Source organism: Lepidochelys olivacea (genome assembly GCF_965140295.1).
Source record: "Lepidochelys olivacea isolate rLepOli2 genome assembly, chromosome: 10".
NCBI lineage: Eukaryota > Metazoa > Chordata > Testudines > Cheloniidae > Lepidochelys > Lepidochelys olivacea.
Window position 1 is genome coordinate 52,124,198 of NC_140420.1, and position 19,268 is coordinate 52,143,465.

At 42.4% G+C, this 19,268-nt stretch overlaps 2 protein-coding genes across 2 annotated transcripts in view; one reads left to right on the forward strand and one right to left on the reverse strand.

Annotated features, from left to right (window-relative positions):
• Positions 1-7,953, forward strand: part of CA12 (carbonic anhydrase 12) — a gene marked incomplete at its 5' end in the record, with an annotated part of 45,257 nt that extends 37,304 nt beyond the window's left edge. Inside the window, 2 exons of the mRNA XM_084640725.1 lie at positions 4,133-4,217; positions 6,838-7,953. Of these exons, the coding sequence (XP_084496851.1) occupies positions 4,133-4,217; positions 6,838-6,922 (170 nt within the window). The 3' untranslated portion in view covers positions 6,923-7,953. The remainder of the gene's footprint in view (positions 1-4,132; positions 4,218-6,837) is intronic.
• The window catches only part of APH1B (aph-1 homolog B, gamma-secretase subunit), a 113,052-nt gene that overhangs the window by 70,547 nt on the left and 23,237 nt on the right, over positions 1-19,268 (reverse strand). The window lies entirely within an intron of this gene.

Below are 19,268 nucleotides of genomic sequence, written 5' to 3' on the forward strand. Positions count from 1 at the left end.
CTGACTAAATTGGCCTTCAACATTGGTTCTCCACTTGTAAGGTAACACCCTTCTCTTCATGTGCCAATATATATTGATGCCTGTATCTGTAATTTTCACAGCATGCATCTGAAGAAGTGGGTGTTTTACTCATGAAAGCTTATGCCCACATAAATCTGTTAGTCTTTAAGGTGCCACTGGACTCCTCGTTGTTTTTGCGAATACAGACTAACACAGCTACCCCTCTGATAAATTGGAAATACTTTCTTATTTCATGTAAGCAAAGCCCTGAGTGCATTGGGAATAAATTACTTTAGTGACTATGTGCAATTCACAGACAAGAAACACTGGTCATCTCTAAATTTTTTGGCAGTTCTGCACCTTGACTTTTTTCATTGCATGCTATATAAAAGCTGTGATCAAAGCATCCCTTCCACTACTGAAAGTACACAATCATTCCTTATTTTTTTCAGTAGCTGCAGCAAGTATCTTGTTCAGGAAAAGCAGGATCTTTCTGCTGCATTAAAACTAAATTCCAAAGGCCTTTTTCAACTACTTTTCCTATTTCTTAGACTCTGTCCCCATATCTGATTAAATATTATTCTGTCCTCCTGTATACATGGTCTCCTTTGATTAAAGCCATGGAGTCACTACGGTATATAGCCACAGTAAAGTAAAGACCCATTTTTCCCTTTGTCAACTGAAGAACACAGGGATCTTCAATCCAGTCAAAGAGGCTCCTACTTCAGATTCCTTAGGACAGAAAAGTGGTAGTCAGTCTCTCTCATCTGCCTGATTTAATGTGCCTGACAGATACAGAACTGTTCAAAGAGACATGCTTCATGCCCATGTGCTATAGATTTAAATCAAACATACAAACACTGCCATGGGAATACTTGCTCTTAGATCCCTTGGAAGACTAGTCCACAGTCTAATGGAAGAGATGGAAGTCCAGTATTGATATATTTAAAACTGGAATAAACTCTAGCAGATATGCTGTAAGGGAAACCTTTACTGGCACGGGTGGACTGAATAAATTGGTAAATCAGTGCTTATTCTAAGCCCTTCCTGTCATGCAGCAATCCCTTCCTAAAGAGGCTTGCTATGGGCAGAGAGGGAAGTGGCTGGGGAAGAATAAAGGCCAAGCTTCCTAGTCATATAAACAACCTTATCCCACATTTGCTGAGGTTCACCAATGTATCAAATTTTTAGTTCAAGCCTCAATTAAGTAGGTGGAAATTAAACAAGACATGTAAGCCTATCTATGTTGGAATATATAGTGCAACAGTCTATCCAACGACACTCAGTTTCGCTGCTGCCTTTGAGTTTGGGGTAGAATGAGGATTTTATACTATTCCCTTGACCATGTCACCATTAGCACTTTCACAGGCTAATGTTACAGAAGAGCAATATCCCAATACACTGCAATTATGATTACAAATACTCCAGTATTACAAAGCCCGCTTTACCCAAAATAGACAAGTAGTGACCAGTAAGTTTACCAGACCATCATAAATACTAAAACCAACCTCTCACAGATAGATCTAAGCCAGTGCTAGCTGTATATATAATACAATGAAGAAAACAAGTCAAATGCCTGCAAACAGAGGTCTACTATACAAGCTGTTTTACTCAAATGTCAGGAAGTAACTGTCCAAGTTTTGCACATATTGCCACCCCTCACTATTCGGCAACAAAGTAATTGTTCTAGAGTTTTAATCTGTGCCCTGCAGGGCAAACGTGCCTTTTAAAAAATTACTAAACTGTTAAAGAGAAGTAATTTGTGCATTTTATTGTATTTTTATATAATAAAGAGGTAAAGAGAAGGAAAAACTTTGATGTTTCCTTTACTTCAGTGTTAGGAATCCTGACTTCCCTCTCTTTTGGGGTGTGTGTGGGTGTCTTTCGAGGACCTGGCTCATTACTATACAGGAAACTGAGACATGAGATGCAACTCTGCCAGCCACCAATTGAGGGAATATTGAGTCTTAATCCTCAGCATTCCCTCTCCTCTTACTTGAGGGTTGGGAGAGATTAGCTCAGGTTTCAACTTCCTGTGACAGGTCAGATTTCTTTGATGTTATGCTGAACACAGGTAATTCTTGCCATCATAGGCCATTCTGCCTCCTTAGCTACTTCTGATGCTGTGCTATAATAGGACAAAGGAACTCGAAGTCAGACCAATGTACTTCCTACTGTCTCATGCTTCAGAAGATCAGATGATTAGCGGTAGCATACAATTGTATATAGTAGGAGTTTATGCCTTTTTCTTGAAGTTTCCAGAATTAGTCACTGTCAGACAATGAATAACTGGTGCGCTCCAGTATGTCTGTCTGTGATCCACTCCAAACCTCTGTTCTGGCCAAACAATGTGCAAAGATTTTAAGGTGTCTAGGAAGCAGCAATTGCAATACTAACTTTAAAATTTCTCAGATAGCAGTGCTTTAAGTGACAGGCAATCTGTAGGGTCTGTCTTAAAAGTCACACATTAAAAATGTCTACAAGACTAGTAGCCAAGCAGCACCATTTTACCAAGAAACAAAAAGTTATGAGGAAAATACCTGATCTATATTTCTTTAATACTCATTTCCAGTGTAACCTTAGTGATTAACCTTTCACTTTTTCCCTCCCTGCCCCCTTCATTTTGTCAAGATTCAGTACCTGGTGGACTGAGCACGGGTATGTTGTTGGATTGCTAACAGCATATATACACAACAGTGATCTTTGTGATTCAGATTGATTGAGCTTCTCTTTCTATGTCATTTTCCATTTCTGTCTTAAAGTGACCTTTCAATATCTAGTGTACCTTTTTGCTGTAAGTCCTGCCCTATGGTTAACACTAAATTATATTGAATTATAATACATGATTTAATTAACCTAAAACAAATCAAATAATATACTTTTTACCCATAATCTCCAAGTGCTTTACAAAATGGTGTAAGCATTGTTGTTACCATCTAACAGGGAACATGAAGTGACTTGCCCAAAAATCACACAGAGTCAGTGTCAAAGCCAGGAATAGAGTTTAGGTTTCCTGTCTCCCAGTCCATCCAAACAACCAAATAATTTAGCTCCTGTTTGTAAGCAACATTTCCTTTAAAGACATTCCGAATATGTACCCCACAGTACATCCTGCTGTTCTCACACCAGGAACAGTCTCTGGGGTTACTAGGACAATGAACCAAAAAACCAACAACCCTGCAAGAGCACTGTTAACATATGCATCTTTATGCCAGTTGAGAGCAGCATGATGCAGAGCTTTTTACAACCACTTGTGCTAAGAGCAGGAACAAACTTCATTTTGGAAGGTGGAAGAGATGGTGGGGAAGTGCATAGGGATGTGTTTTTATCAGGCAGCCACAGTAGAGCAAAACCTTATTGTGCACATCCATGACTCCAATAGCAGCAGGCCTACAGAGAAGCCTTTCTGACTTCCAGAGAGGCAAGAATAGAGACAGCCATCTCTTGTTGAGCATAAGGGATACAAGGTGGGATTATTGTGCTGTTTTCATGGAGTGCAGAAATGCATGTCAAGCCAGCGTTTGGCCCTTTGTTGATGATGATTAAACTCACCCCAATTATTTACAAATATCAAATCTGCAGAATCTCAAGCTTGAGAGGGATATCCAACACATCATCTCCGAAGTGCTTACAGACATGAACTAATGATACTTTTTAAATGTTATATTAATATAATGATTTAATCCTCCACCTCCTTTAACCTTTGTAGCAACACCTGAAAATAATATTCTCAATTACAAAACACACCACCTGCAGCAAGGACTACATTCAGCTGTGTTCTTTGGTCATGGAAAGAGAGCAGGAATTAGTTTGGCATTCTCTCTCATTTGGGTCTGATTCTTGAATTTTGCCTGTACTGAACAGAGATGTTAACTGACAGCAGGCATAAAGAACCCCGATCCTGTAAGCTGCTCCATGACTCCTGTGCCAATTGAGTGCTCCTTGGGGCTCTGGGTGAATATAGACGTATGCCTGTGTGGATCCGATTTCAGGATGGGGTCTTCAGATTTGCATCTTTTGAGAAGTCTACCTAGTAAAGGAATAAGTTTGCCATTTTACTTCCTTAAGTAACTTTGTACATGAAATAAAGAAAGAAAGAAAACAAACCTGTGCATTTTCCTCCTTTTCCTAGGTGTTGTACTTTCTGTTGTGTTAGCCAGTGTTCTTGGAGTTATCATCATGCTTGCAGTAGCCTTTTGGCTGCTTAGGAAGAAGAGGTAAGAGATTTTGCTGTCCCACCTTTGTTTGTTTAAACATGGTAAATATGTTGATTCTCCTCTATGACTAGTGGACCTAAGCAGATGAAACCCATTTCATAGAAAACAGAGAATAAATATGAACTCAAGCTGGTGTACCGGAGATGACTTTTGTCCCAATGTACCTGTCCCTCTACCCTAACCCCTACAGAGGTGCTCAGTTTTTTGCCAAAATACCTCAGCAATGCTCACATTAAACCCCCAGTCAAGGTTCCTTCCCCACTCTGAACTCTATGGTACAGATGTGGGACCTGCATGAAAAACCCCCTAAGCTTATTTTTACCAGCTTAGGTTAAAACTTCCCCAAGGTACAAACTATTTTACCTTTTGCCCTTGGACTTTATTGCTGCCACCACCAACCGCTTGGAAACATCTTTCCCCCCAAAATCCTCCCAAACCCTACACCCCCTTTCCTGGGGAAGGCTTGATAAAAATCCTCACCAATTTGCATAGGTGAACACAGACCCAAACCCTTGGATCTTAAGAACAATGAAAAAGCAATCAGGTTCTTAAAAGAGAAATTTAAGTAAAGAAAAAGTAAAAGAATCACCTCTGTAAAATCAGGATGGTAAATACTTTACAGGGTAATTAGATTCAAAACATAGAGAATCCCTCTTGGCAAAACCTTAAGTTACAAAAAGACACAAAAACAGGAATATACATTCCATTCAGCACAGCTTATTTTATCAGCCATTTAAACAAAACAGAATCTAAACGCATATCTAGCTAGATTGCTTACTAAGTTCTAAGACTCCATTCCTTTTCTGTTCCCGGCAAAAGCATCACACAGACAGAGAGAACCTTTGCTTCTCCACCCTCCCCCACCCCCAGCTTTGAAAGTATCTTGTCTCCTCATTGGTCATTTTTGTCAGGTGCCAGCAAGGTTATCCTAGCTTCTTAACCCTTTACAGGTGAAAGGGTTTTTCCTCTGGCCAGGAGGGATTTAAAGTTGTTTACTCTTCCCTTTACATTTATGACAGCCCCAAAGATAAGGAGTTCAGAAATGAGGAAAAGTCTTGTAGCATGCATCTATGGAGAGTGGACTGAAATGCTTTCGGTCCTGGATAGCTCCAGGGAGCAGAGGCTAGGGAATGAGCTCCTACCTTTCTGGGGTGGACAGCTGGCTAGATGATGTGCTCTCTCCCAGCATTTGCCATCTCTCACCTCCCTCTATTTGTTCTTTCCCTGATCCCATTTCTGTTGCTTAAAATTTACCTGCTTTTAGCTGCTCTCTGAATCTGCTACTGTGCATATGCAGTTGGAAAGGAAGTCAGACTAGAAGAGAGTGGAGTTTTAGAATAAATCCCTACCACAGGAAGGGTTATGTCAATTAAGGGACAGAGTCCTATATGATATATATTGAGAGCACTTGGTTTTTATAGCTGTCATAAATATAAAGGGAAGGGTAAACCCCTTTGAAATCCCTCCTGGCCAGGGGAAAGCTCCTCTCACCTGTAAAGGGTTAAGAAGCTAAAGGTAACCTCGCTGGCACCTGACCAAAATGACCAATGAGGAGACAAGATACTTTCAAAAGCTGGGAGGAGGGAGAGAAACAAAGGGTCTGTGTGTCTGTCTATATGCTGGTCTTTACCGGGGATAGACCAGGAATGGAGCCTTAGAACTTTTAGTAAGTAATCTAGCTAGGTATGTGTTAGATTATGATTTCTTTAAATGGCTGAGAAAAGAATTGTGCTGAATAGAATAACTATTTCTGTCTGTGTATTTTTTTTGTAACTTAAGGTTTTGCCTAGAGGGGTTCTCTGTGTTTTTGAATCTAATTACCCTGTAAGATGTCTACCATCCTGATTTTACAGGGGGGATTTCTTTATTTCTATTTACTTCTATTTCTATTAAAAGTCTTCTTGTAAGAAAACTGAATGCTTTTTCATTGTTCTCAGATCCAAGGGTTTGGGTCTGTGGTCACCTATGCAAATTGGTGAGGCTTTTTATCCAACATTTCCCAGGAAAAGGGGAGTGCAAGTGTTGGGAGGATTGTTCATTGTTCTTAAGATCCAAGGGTCTGGGTCTGTAGTCACCTAGGCAAATTGGTGAGGCTTTTTACCAAACCTTGTCCAGGAAGTGGGGTGCAAGGTTTTGGGAAGTATTTTGGGGGGAAGGACGTGTCCAAACAGCTCTTCCCCAGTAACCAGTATTAGTTTGGTGGTGGTAGCGGCCAGTCCAAGGACAACGGGTGGAATATTTTGTACCTTGGGGAAGTTTTGACCTAAGCTGGTAAAGATAAGCTTAGGAGGTTTTTCATGCAGGTCCCCACATCTGTACCCTAGAGTTCAGAGTGGGGGAGGAACCTTGACAATAGCAATCAGTCTGCGTTAGTTCTGGAGGAGAGACCAAGGTTGCTTATTTCCCCTTTGCCAACTCAAAGTTTTTCCTTGTAATGAACACTAGCTTTGTACGATGCATAAACTGTTATCCCTACATATTTTTAAGTACTGGCCCCAGTGAGTGGTGCAAAGTGCACTAGTACTGAAAGAATTACCCCATACCCTGAAAAATAACGTGTTTTAAATAGTCATGGATGCTTTTACAATTTCACTTTGCTAATATAATTATTTTGTTATAGTTGCAAAAAGGAACGAGAAGACAACAGAAGAGTCATCTACAAGCCAGCCATTGACAAAGAGGATGACAACACCTCTAAAGTATGAATTCCTACTCTGCCACAGAACTCTCTTTTCATTCATGGCATCGAGAGAAGTTTGCCTCGGGCAACATGTTTCCTGTCTCCAGCCAGTTATAAGCGTTGGATGCACCTTTAAAACAAAGCAGCCAAAACACTCTGTGGTAGTCCTTGCCCACCTGAACCAAACCAGTTTTCTCTCAAGCATGAAAAGCAGTCACTGAGAACTTTTTTGTTTTTGTGTCAAATATTACAAAATGTCACAGACCTGAAGAAAGGACCAAAAACTTCACACCTGCTAAAGTTTGTCCTAAATTACCTGGAGCAAGCAATCTAATCAAATGCTTGTCTATTTGCACAAGAGCCAGTAATCAGCCAGTATTCTGGCTAGACTTGAGGGCCAAATATCTCACTATACTATGTTCATAGAACCTTAGAAATGCAGGGCAGGAAGGGACCTTGAGAAATTCATGTTGGCTGCATGTTGGGCCTTTTTAATATATTAATTAATCAATCATAAACTTGAGCTTTATCGGCTATTCATGCCACATTTCCCACAAAACACTGAAGTCTAAAGATATTCATTAATCGGTTATCACTACTGTATGGGATTGCCTATATCCACTTCCCTGCTAAAAAAAATCAAACTAGGTGCTTCTCCAACAGTGGGCGCTTTAGCGTAGACCAGGTGCCAGTGTGTCTCCTAGACCTGCTAGTGTAGGTCAGCCAGTGGCATTTTAACCACATGGTTGAGACGATAGTTGCTAATTGCAGTGGACAGTCTTCCGTGCTAGCACAGCCATTGGTGGAGCTGCAACAGTGGGGAAATATTAGGGGGAAGAGGCTAGCATAGCTATAACGAGAGCCTCTTGAGCAGTCAGTGGTGTTTGAACCTAGAACCTCCAGTGCTAGACACACATGTCTCTCTACTACTTGAGCTAAAGACTCCTAAGCTAGGTGCGATATAAGACTCTTTACCTGTTACGTGCGTCAATTGCTAAAGGGTGATGAAAATGATACTCCCCTTGTGTGATTTCCATAGATATAATCTAAACCCTTCCTCACATTTTATTGTGCTAATTTTATTTAAAATGTATGCCTGAATAGTGGGGAGATAATGCAATTACTACTTTTAATCAGTCTGCTTTCCATTATAATCATGAAGCTGATTATTTTGATTGTATGAAATGAGTATTGACTAATACTCAGCGTGTATTATTAGATTGCATAGTAAATGGCTCTGATGAATTAGTTGTCTGAATTTAGCAATTTAATTATTAGAAGAGAAAATGAATTTAATTAGAATTATCATCTCAGATCTCATAAAATGAGTACACAAAGTTTTCACTGGCTCCAGCATTATTTCCATTATCCATCTTCAAAAGTGTTCAACATGGACTAACTCTGCTTCCATTGAAGACAATGGGAGATTTATCATTGACTTCAGTGGGAACAAAATCAAGCTAATAATCTCAATCTCCATATATAGGGAATCCCTCTGGAACCTGTATTGCTGAAACTTCAGGTGTAACACTAGGGTAACATCTCAGCAATTTGAAATGCTCATGCATGACTTGCCAGACAGGAACTCAGTCATAGTGGAGATGGGTCTGAAACACAATCCCAGATCTGAACGCCAATGAACACTGGGGAAGTTCTGATCTGAACTTTGGAGCTTGGACCCATTTCCCTTCTGAGTAGCTCAAGCGTACGCTACTGTTGGCATATAGAACTGAAGAATTAGCACTGGGAAGGAGGACAGTTAGTAATACCATAATTACGAAGAATATGATATGTTTGAACTTATAAATTGAGCACACTGATATAAGTTATGCAGTTAATAGTCTGACTGGTATCATCATCATCCTTCCCCTTTTCCCTATTAACTGGTATGGGGAAATTAGTTTTTGTCATTTCCCCCTACTGTTACTCACACCTTCTTGTCAACTGTTTGAAATGGGCCACCCTCATTACCACTTTAAAAGTGATTTTTCCTCCCTTGGTATTCTACTGTTAATTGAATTATCTCGTTAGTACTGACCCCCCCACACTTGGTAAGGCAACTCCCATCTTTTCATGGACTGTGTATATAAACCTGCTACTATATTTTCCACTCCATGCATCTGATGAAGTGGGTTTTAGCCCACGAAAGCTTATGCCCAAATAAATTTGTTAGTCTCTAAAGTGCCACCAAGACTCCTTGTTGTTTTTCCATGAAAGTTAAGTTACAAATACTGTACTTGGTAACCAAGACCCCGCATTTCAGTTATAATCCTGCATTTTCATTTAAATTGCAAGGAGTCCAGTGGCACCTTAAAGACTAACAGATTTATTTGGGCATAAGCTTTCGTGGGTAAAAAACCACTTCTTCAGATGCATTTAAATTTCATTACTTTTAATTTTGGTGTTTGGTGTTCTGTAAAGTAGAATATTGCTTTAAATTGCTCAGACTTTCAGACAAGAAAGTCATATAATTTTGCTAATCATTGTCCTGGATTTTTTTTAAATGGAGAAGTAAAAGAGATCCTGAGCTGTAATCTAACCCATTGTGCCTCTCTGGCACAGGAAAAAAAGTGAGAAAGCACATAGGCCTTCCTAGTTGAGGATTATATTACTGTCATTTACAGTAAGGCTCCTTTACACCACTCTGGCAAGGTAAAGGAGCTTTAACTGACTAAGAATGGGAACAATTAACGAACATTAGCAGCTTGCCTGCTTAGTTGTTACATTTCTGCTCTGCCTCAGGGACAGAGCCTGCTTCACACAGCCCTACGCCTCAAGCCCAGGATGCAGCAACAGCGAGGAGAGGGACATAGTGAATCTCTCTCTCTCACTCATTCACAAATAGGCAGGCACCCAGCCTCACCCCCTTAATGTCTCTCCATGGACCCATGCATGCCTAGTCTCTCCCACCCCCCCTCAGGTGATCTGCTCTCTGCTGCTGCCTGCTCCCAGCAGATGTGCCCGGGCTGCCGCAAAAGGGCATGTGTTTCCCACAGATTTCTTTGCTCCCCCATTTTTCTGCAAGGGAGCCAAGAAATCTGCGGAAGGTATGAATTCTGCGCCCCCTGCCAGGCACAGAATTCCCCCAGGAGTAACTACTTAGACCAGTGATACTCAGACTGTGGCTCACGAACCACAAGTGGCTCATTAATGAGTCTCTCTGCTGCACATGATATTAAAACACTGTGTGATTTAATTAACAACCAATCAGGATACTTTTACTATGCTATTAACCAATTAAGTTATCAACTTGCACTAAGTTATTAACTTATTTGCTGTGAGAATATATATTATATACACACACACACAATAAATATTTCCCCACCATACTGTTTAAAAATGACTAGTACTATAGTAAATGAAACAATGAATTCACACTACTGTGCCTCTTTTGGGTAATGCTGATAGCTAATTTGGCTTGTGAACCACTGAAGCCTCCGTATCACTGACTTAGACGATGTCTACACTACAGCTTAGGTTGGCATAATTTATATTGCTCAGGGTGTAAATAAACGCTGGCATTGACGCTCATATACACACTGCTACGTCGGCAGGAGAGCTTCTCCTGCCAACATAGCTTCTGCCATTCATGGAAGTGGGGTTTTTATGCCAATGGGAGAGCTCTCCCTCGTCGGCACAGAATGTCTTCACCAGATGCGCTGCAGTGGCATCGCTGTATTGGTACAGCTGCCTCGCTGCAGCGCTGTACATATAGACATGGCCTTAGAGAGTAAAAACAAGTAATAGCTGACTGAAGCTCATTTGAGTTACTACATCTAAAGCTTCAGCTCCAATTAATGCCGAAGGGCTCAGCTCAGCAATAAACATTCACCCACACCACATCATTTTCCAATTAAGTTTAATCATCTAATTTCTCTGGAGTCAAAATATTTACAGGCTTCTAACAAATCAGCAAATATAAAAGGCAAAATAATTACTATGAATCACCTCCTGAAGCTGTTGTTTTTAAAAAATAAACAACAGGTTTCCCTCAGTAGCTATATATATGCGCTTAGGATTTTAAATACTGAAATGAATATTTCTCTCTCTAAACATTTATTTGTCCAATACTTCCACTTACAAAGCAATTGGTGATGAAGATTAAACCCAAAGTTTTCAGTTCAGATGAATTGACCGCATAACAGAAATTTAGAAGATGGATAAAATACAAGGAAAAAGCCAAACTGTAAATGAGAAAAGCATATAGTCGATGGATAATGTATGAAGAAAAAAATTACTTATTAGAAATTTTAGGGCAATATAAAGCGTGCATAGACACTAGAGCTACTGGCCCTAAAACCAATCCAAATATATTCTCAAGTAAATAGGATGTCAACAAAAAATGTGTGAAAAGAACATGTTGCATAAATTCGGTTAATTTTGCAGTATGGAGAGAGCCTAAAACACTTTTACGACATCGAGGCTTGTATTCCACAAAGGTTAACTGATAGACAAAAGACTTTGTATCCAAACTCTGAGAAGAGACGCTTCTAATTCACTTTAACAATAAAATCCTAAATTATACTGAGCGGTGACCAAGTCATTGGCATCCTAGATGATGATCACCAAACATTAAAACTGAATCCAGTGCAACTGATGCCGCAAGCAACTGTGTAACAGACCATCGGGAAAACTGGATGAAAGGAGTGTGGAACAAATCCAGACAAGTAAATATTTGGTCCATGGGCATTTCATAAGATGATATGATTAGGGTGACCATATTTCCCTATGCTGAATACGGGACACCTGGTAAAATTACTCGTATTCAAGCGAGCTCAACGGCAAACAATCAGAACTATGCAGTACAAACATTCAAATTAACATCAAGTTGACTAACCCGTTAAAAAGAAATCCTGCGTAGTTGGATATTCATTGTGCTCCAGGGCCCAGGGAACCTGACAGCAGGGGCTTCAGCGAACCCAGCCAGAGAGGTGGCTCGGCAGGGGAGGGTGCCTAGGGGACGGAGCAGCTCTGCACTCCCTGAGACAGGGCCCATGGAGGCAGGTGAAGAGGGTGCTAAGCCCCTGCCCTAGGGCTGCTGTGGAACTGAAGATTCGGGGCATGAACAGGCTGGAAATCGCTTCCCTGCCCCCACCACTCCAGAGCTTAGCTGTGGGGTGGGGAGGCTTCCCTGTGCCAGCACTTTGTGATGCTTTGGCACGTGCAGGACTCGGCTCCTCCTGTCCAGTGCCCTGGGCTAGAGGGTCTTGGGCTTTCCCAGGATGCTGGCCCAGCCAGAGGCAGTAGGGAAAGGAAGGAGCCTGCCGGCCAGGCTGCTGGTGAGCTGAGCGTGCAGCCCAGGGGCTGGTTCTCCGCACAGAGCTGGGAGTGGGACACGCCCCATGGGGGAGGGATATGGAGGAGCAGCGGGGCTGCAGGGGCGAAGCAGGGAGAGGACAGAGAGGGGGAACACATAAAAGGCCAATGGGTGGGCAGCACAGGCGACATGTAACTGGCCACTACCTGGCGCCTGCCCACACTCACCAGCCACCACAGCTCACCATGCGCAGCCAGTACCAGCTGGAAATGGGACAGGGTTGGGGCCCTGCTGGCCAAGAGCAGGCATGCAATGTGGGCTGCACTGACAGACCAGCAGGGGGAGTGGCTGGCCCCATGCGCTGCATCTTCGCCCCACCACCAGTCTTGCACACCCACCCCCATTGGCAGCCACTGTACCCCTCCTCCTCCCGCCACTGGTGGGCAGGCAGCTGGCAAGCAGGGATCCGGCTAGAAGCAGGACCCGCCAGTACTGGGGCATGGCTGGGAAGACAGAAAATACGGGTCAGTTTGCCCATTTTTAAAAAAAAGTCGAGATGTGCAGGAGGGCCTAAATACAGGATGGTCCCTTTAAAAATGGGACATCTGTTCACCCTAGTTATGATGATCAATTCTCTCATGAAGCACTATGATAGAAATCTAAAACCAGAGAGTTGCTGCATTTTATCTGGTTTCAGAGTAACAGCCGTGTTAGTCTGTATTCGCAAAAAGAAAAGGAGGACTTGTGGCACCTTAGAGACTAACCAATTTATTAGAGCATAAGCTTTCGTGAGCTACAGCTCACTTCCTCAGATGCATATCGTGGAAACTGCAGCAGGCTTTATATATACACAGAGAATATGAAACAATACCTATTCCCACCCCACTGTCCTGCTGGTAATAGCTTATCTAAAGTGATTTCCAGCACAAATCAGGAGAAAACCTGGATTTGTGCTGGAAATCACTTTAGATAAGCTATTACCAGCAGGACAGTGGGGTGGGAATAGGTATTGTTTCATATTCTCTGTGTATATATAAAGCCTGCTGCAGTTTCCACGATATGCATCTGAGGAAGTGAGCTGTAGCTCACGAAAGCTTATGCTCTAATAAATTGGTTAGTCTCTAAGGTGCCACAAGTCCTCCTTTTCTTTTTGCATTTTATCTGACACTTAAAAAGGAGCAAATGTAAGGGTTAAAATAGAATGGAAACCTCAAGGATAGTGGCCAATATTCCACCAAGATTAACACGTGTATTGCATGTAATTAAATATTTGGTTATATGCATATGAATATTAAAATTATGAATAAAACTTTTCCTTTTAAGAATGAGCAGAAGGTGGACGGTAATTTTAAGTATAAAATGGAGCAGGAGGAAACTTACTCCATAGCACTTCTTCTCGCACATGGCTTCTGAATTAGATAGTGAGTAAGTGATGTAGACACTCTACCATGGCAATATCATCTGGAGACATTAAGTGCATTCATCCACTATCACGATGATAAAGAGGGAATCCATAACTGTTTGTTCTTGAGCTCTACAGCGGCATCCCATGCATGTTACTTGAATTACAGTGAATACACTGATTTAGTATGTGCCACAGCAGCACTTTAACGTTGCCAGTGTAGACTAGCCCTTAGGCTGCTCAATGCCTATCTTCCCTTGCTTTGTAAATCTCTTTGGAGCTCAGGTAGGGAGATAGGGCATATGCAGTGCTCCTCCCTCTATGCATCCAGATGCCCGAGGAGGAAACAGGCATCTAGGAAACTTTCACCCTGAAAACTTAGGCACCAAGTTTAGGTGACTACAGAGTTTGGCAGGAATTTTGTGGATTGCAGTGGAGCCAAACCAGGATTTAGGTGCCTAAATCCCAGACTTAGGCACGTAAGTACCTTTGTGGATCCCACCCAATATTTCTAGTTTGCACGTAGCAGCCTTCCTAGGAGTTGCCTGGATTCTTCTGCAAAGATAACAGTCTTAGATGAGCAGAGAAACTCTGGATATATTGTACTGCTCATGCATCTGAGCCCTCCAAAACCCAAATGGAAAACAGACAATTAAAATATATGCAACACTCAAACTGAGGTGCAGACCAAATGTAAACATGTAACAATGCAGCATTACATTAACATATATAAAGTTTTCTAAAGCCTTAATATGAGTCACCATTGCTAACAATTTTCAGTAACCAAACAATCACCACTAGGTTTCCAAAAAGCCAGTTTAATTTAGTCTAAAATGAGTTTGATACTTTTACCAAGTTTAGGTGTGACACTCAAAACTTATCAAGTTATCTCCTCTCCTCCTTTCAATATTTGTATTGATCCCAGTGCCATCCAATTCTCATGCATTATACTTATCATAATTTTGTTGTACTGTAAAAAATCTGACACACTAATTAAAAACAAACAAAAAAAACACCCACAAAACTAGCACCAATCCTATACCAATTATTCCCCCATTTCTCTTCTGGATCATTCATTCTCTCTACTGACACATTAACAATTAACACATAACAGTTTCACAGTTGTTCTGCCAATTAAAGGTTGCAAGTGAGGAAATAAAATAGGACCAAAGGCAAATCAAATCTCCTTTTTATTTCTCTTTGATAAATGCCGATGCTTAAATAAGAGTGCTGTCACAGTATTACATTTTAAGATCAACATGACTTTGTAGTTCAGTATTGTTAAATGGCACAACACTTTACAGTTAACAAAGAGACATTTTAACTGCTCGAGTCCAAAGTTAATATATGTTTACACATATATAAATATAATAGCAAAAATAAAACCTACCCTCAAATAAAACAAAAATATTTCATTACTGTGATAAAATCTTACCATATTACTAATCTACTGTGCTATAGGATCCTGAGTCAAAGTGCCCCTAGTATCACAAATGTATTGTGCTGATATAGCACACCAGTTATTACAGCTATTCAAGCTGCTTGCCACTGTGTGTCTTGGTGCCCTACAAGGATGTACTAGTTTGTCACTTTAACATGCTTACATTTCAGACTATCAAAATATAATTCAGAGAGGAATAAATGATAAATAAATTAAACTCACAAAACTGCAGATAAATCTTAATTCACTAAATATTTTGTTTGTTTTAAACCAAGTAAACCAAAGGAACCCAGTATATACTGAAATGTTGCTTTTGCGATACTTATGCTAAAAAAATCATTACTGCAAACACCTTATTAGACCCAGGTCTGAATGTAGAGTCTAACCCATTCCCATTTATGTTAACCATTTTATATTATACTGTAATGATACAGTAGATATACATGTGGGAAACAGACTCAGCAGCATTCATTTCATGTAAAAAAAATGAGTATCGATTTGAGGTGCCTTACTCCTGCTTTACTTCATGGTTTACGTAAAACTTTTAACCACTCTGGAAGAAGTTTATTAAAATAGCAGCTATGTGGTTTTCTTCAGTGAGAACTAATTCCAGGGTATCCCCTCAGAGTTTATATAACAGAGATGAGAGGCAATGTACTGTAACTTAGTTTCAACTGGTAGCTTTATAACAAAAAGCCTCAAAAGGACAGCTATATTAAACAGTATGTGTATTGGATTTGCTAAACTTTTTAGCTTGTCTTCAGAAATCTAGCAGCATAAAGGCACAACATACCTTTCAAGACTAATGCCCATCTACACTACAAAGCTAGGTCAACATATGCTGCATTAGGTCGAGTTAATAATGTATGTGTCTACACTACCGAGTCCCTTCTGCTGACCTAAAGGGCTTGTAAAGTCAACTTCTGTACTCCACCTCTGCGAGAGGCGTAGCGCTTCAGTCGACATCCACGTGTCGACATGGGGATAGTGCAGACACTGTGCTGTGGCCTCCAGGTGGTGTCCCACAGTGCTCCGCTGTGACTGCTCTGGAGAGCACTTTCAACTCCACCACACTTCAGCCAGTACACAGGAAACAACCGCCCCACTAGTAAAGTCCCGGGAACTTTTGAATTTTCATTTCCTGTTTGATCAGCATGGAGAGCTAGCCAGCACAGCTGACAATGGATGCTCGAGGCCACAAACGCGCTCCAGCATGGAGCACACAGGAGGCAGTGGATCTTATTGCTGTCTGGGGAGAAGAGTCTGTGCAGGCGGCGCTTCGAACCAGCAGAAGAAATGCTAACATCTATGCCAAAAATCGCACAGGCATGGGGAAGAAGGGCTATACCAGGGACACACAGCAGTGCCACGTGAAAATAAAGGAGCTTCGGCAAGCGTACCAGAAGACAAGGGAGATGAACAGTCGCTCTGGTTCTGAGCCATAGACATGCGGCTTTGATGATGAGCTGCGTGCGATTCTAGGTGGCAACCCCACCACTACCCCAAAATGCTCCGTGGATACCTCCACCACGGTAGGACACTTTCCCGCGTCACTCAGGTATTAACTCTTCTGGCATCATTGTGGCACACAGCATTGCAGCATAAGGACCAGGTCTGTACCCAGCGCTTGCAGCATCTGCTCCCTTTCCGCTTTTGTTACCCTCAGGAAAGGGATATCGCTTATGATCACCTAGGAGGTTTTAAATGCTAGCCCTTAAACTGCAAGCAATTCGCTAAGTAATCTGCCCCATTTGGTGAATTCTGGGTCACACAACCACACTTTCCCATGAGTGCCCTGTTGTGTGCTTGGAAGGGATCACCGTGTATTACAGCCAGCATTTAAAAAGGGGAGGAGTGCGACCCTTCCTGTTTGTCTCACTTCCACCCCAACCCAGTGCCGCTTTTGTAACAATCAAACTATTTGTGGGTCTTTACACTTGTGCCTGTCCTCAAGCACCATCCAGGTTGCTATGGGAAAGGACGCTGTGCTGAGGTTCCAACCATTGATTCCAAGTATGTCTTAACAAAAGCTGCAGCACAAGACCTCTCACCCATGCCTTGTGGCCTTACTCACCATGGCTGTAGCAGCAAACCGACTCTTGCAGTAACCAGCGATTCTCCTTAAGTTGTGACTTGCAGGGAAGTGCATTGAGGGGGTGTTTCTTTTATAAAAAGATTTAACCTTGCACCAGAAACAATGTATGCACTGTCAGTGCTACCCTCGTGCTTTGTATTCTTTGTAGCTGAAACCTTGTCCATAAGCGCATCCTCCACGCACAGACTTTCCCAAATTAGAAGGCAGAAAAAGAAGACTTGGGAGGACATGTTCAATGAGTTAATGCCTCTGAGAGTGACAAGACAGAGCTCAGCACATGGAGGATTGCACTGTTGGAGAGCCTGCACAATGACCACAAGGACAGAAGAGCAGGCAGGGAAGATGAGCGTGACAGGCACGATGAGATGGTGCCGATTATGAGGGAGCAAACAGAAACCTTGAGGCGTCTGGCTGAGGTTCAAGAAAGGCAGCTGGACACTAGAGTCCTGCTGCAGCCTATGGTGAACCTGCTGCCATCATCGCCAAGTTCCACATCCTCCTCTCCCAGACGTCCTAGGATGTGGGGTGGGGGAGGGGAGGGGCGGAGGGAAAGGAAGTCCGGTATCCCTTGCACTCAACTCCAGGGGAAGGTACAAGGACCAGAAGGCGCCCATTCCCACACTTTTGATGGTTACTGCAGTGCAATTGTAAGCAAGCTGTCCTTGTTTTTCCCCCCAGCCCCGTGTTATCAGCCCTTTTGCCCCAGGTTATCTTACTTTTCTTTGCTGTCTCTCAGTGTTTGTGAGCATAATAAAATCAATGGATTGAGGAGAAAAGGCTCTTTACTCATTCAGCACACAGCGGTTAGCACGGTTGTAGTTTACAGGGGAGTACATGCAATGAACGGGACAGCTAGGTAAGTAACATCACACATAAGTGTCACATTACTGTGGGTCATCGATGAAACTAGTTTTCAAAGCCTCTTGGAGATGCAGTGTGCCTCGATGTGCTCTTCTTATTGTCCTGGTGTCTGGCTGCTCAAAATTGGCTGCCAAGCAATCTGTCTCCACCACCGCCATTCCGCCGGAAACTTTTCTCCCTTTGTTTCACAGATATTACGGAGCACACAGCAACAACAATGGGGATATTGCTTTCGCTGAGGTCTAACCTAGTAAGCAACCTATGCCAGCGGGCTTTTAAACGTCCAAAGGCACATTCTACCACCATTCTGCACTTGCTCAGCCTATGGTTGAACCACTCCTTACTGCTGTCCAGGCTGCCTGTGTACGGCTTCATGAGCCTTGGGAGCAAGGGGTAGGCTGGGTCTCTCAGGATCACGACTGGCATTTTAACATCACCAACGGTTATTTTGCAGTCTGGAAAGAAAGTCCCTGCTTGCAGCTTTCTGAACAGACCGGAGTTCCTAAAGATGCACGTGTCATGCATCTTTCCCTACCATCCCACACTGATGTCAGTGAAATGGCCCCTGTGATCCTCCAGCACTTGCAACACCATTGAGAAGTACCCCTTTTGATTTATGTACTCTTTGGCAAGGTGGTCTGGTGCCAAGATAGGGAAATGCATTCCGTCTATTGCCCCACCGCAGTTAGGGAACCCCATTGTGGCAAAACCATCCACTATGTCCTGCACATTTCCCAGAGTCACTACACTTCTTAGCAGAAGTCTATTGATTGCCCTGGCAACTTGGATCACAACAGACCCCACGGTAGATTTACCCACTCCAAATTGATTTTCCACTGACCGGTAGCAGTCTGATGTTGCAAGCTTCCACAGAGCTATCGCCAATCGCTTCTCAACTGTCAGAGCAGCTCTCATTTTAGTACCGCTGCACTTCAGCGCTGATGAAAGCTTTTCGCACAGTTCCATGAAAGTGGCCTTGCGCATTCAAAAGTTCTGCAGCCACTGCTCATCATCCCATAGCTGCATAACTATGTGGTCCCACCAGTCAGTGCTTGTTTCCTGGGCCCAGAAGCAGCACTCCACTGTGTCAAGGTGATACACAACTGTCGCCAGCATCTGCAATTGCTCTGCTCCATGGCTTCCAGCAGGGCTGCTTGCATGGCATCACATTATTCTGTATGGCAGCTCCTGCTTAGCAAATACTGCAGGATAAGGTGTGAGGTGTTTGTAATACTCACAACAACAGTGTACAGCTGAGCGGGGTCCATGCTTGCCATGCTATGGCGTCTGTGTGGGTAATCCAGGTTTAGGAAAA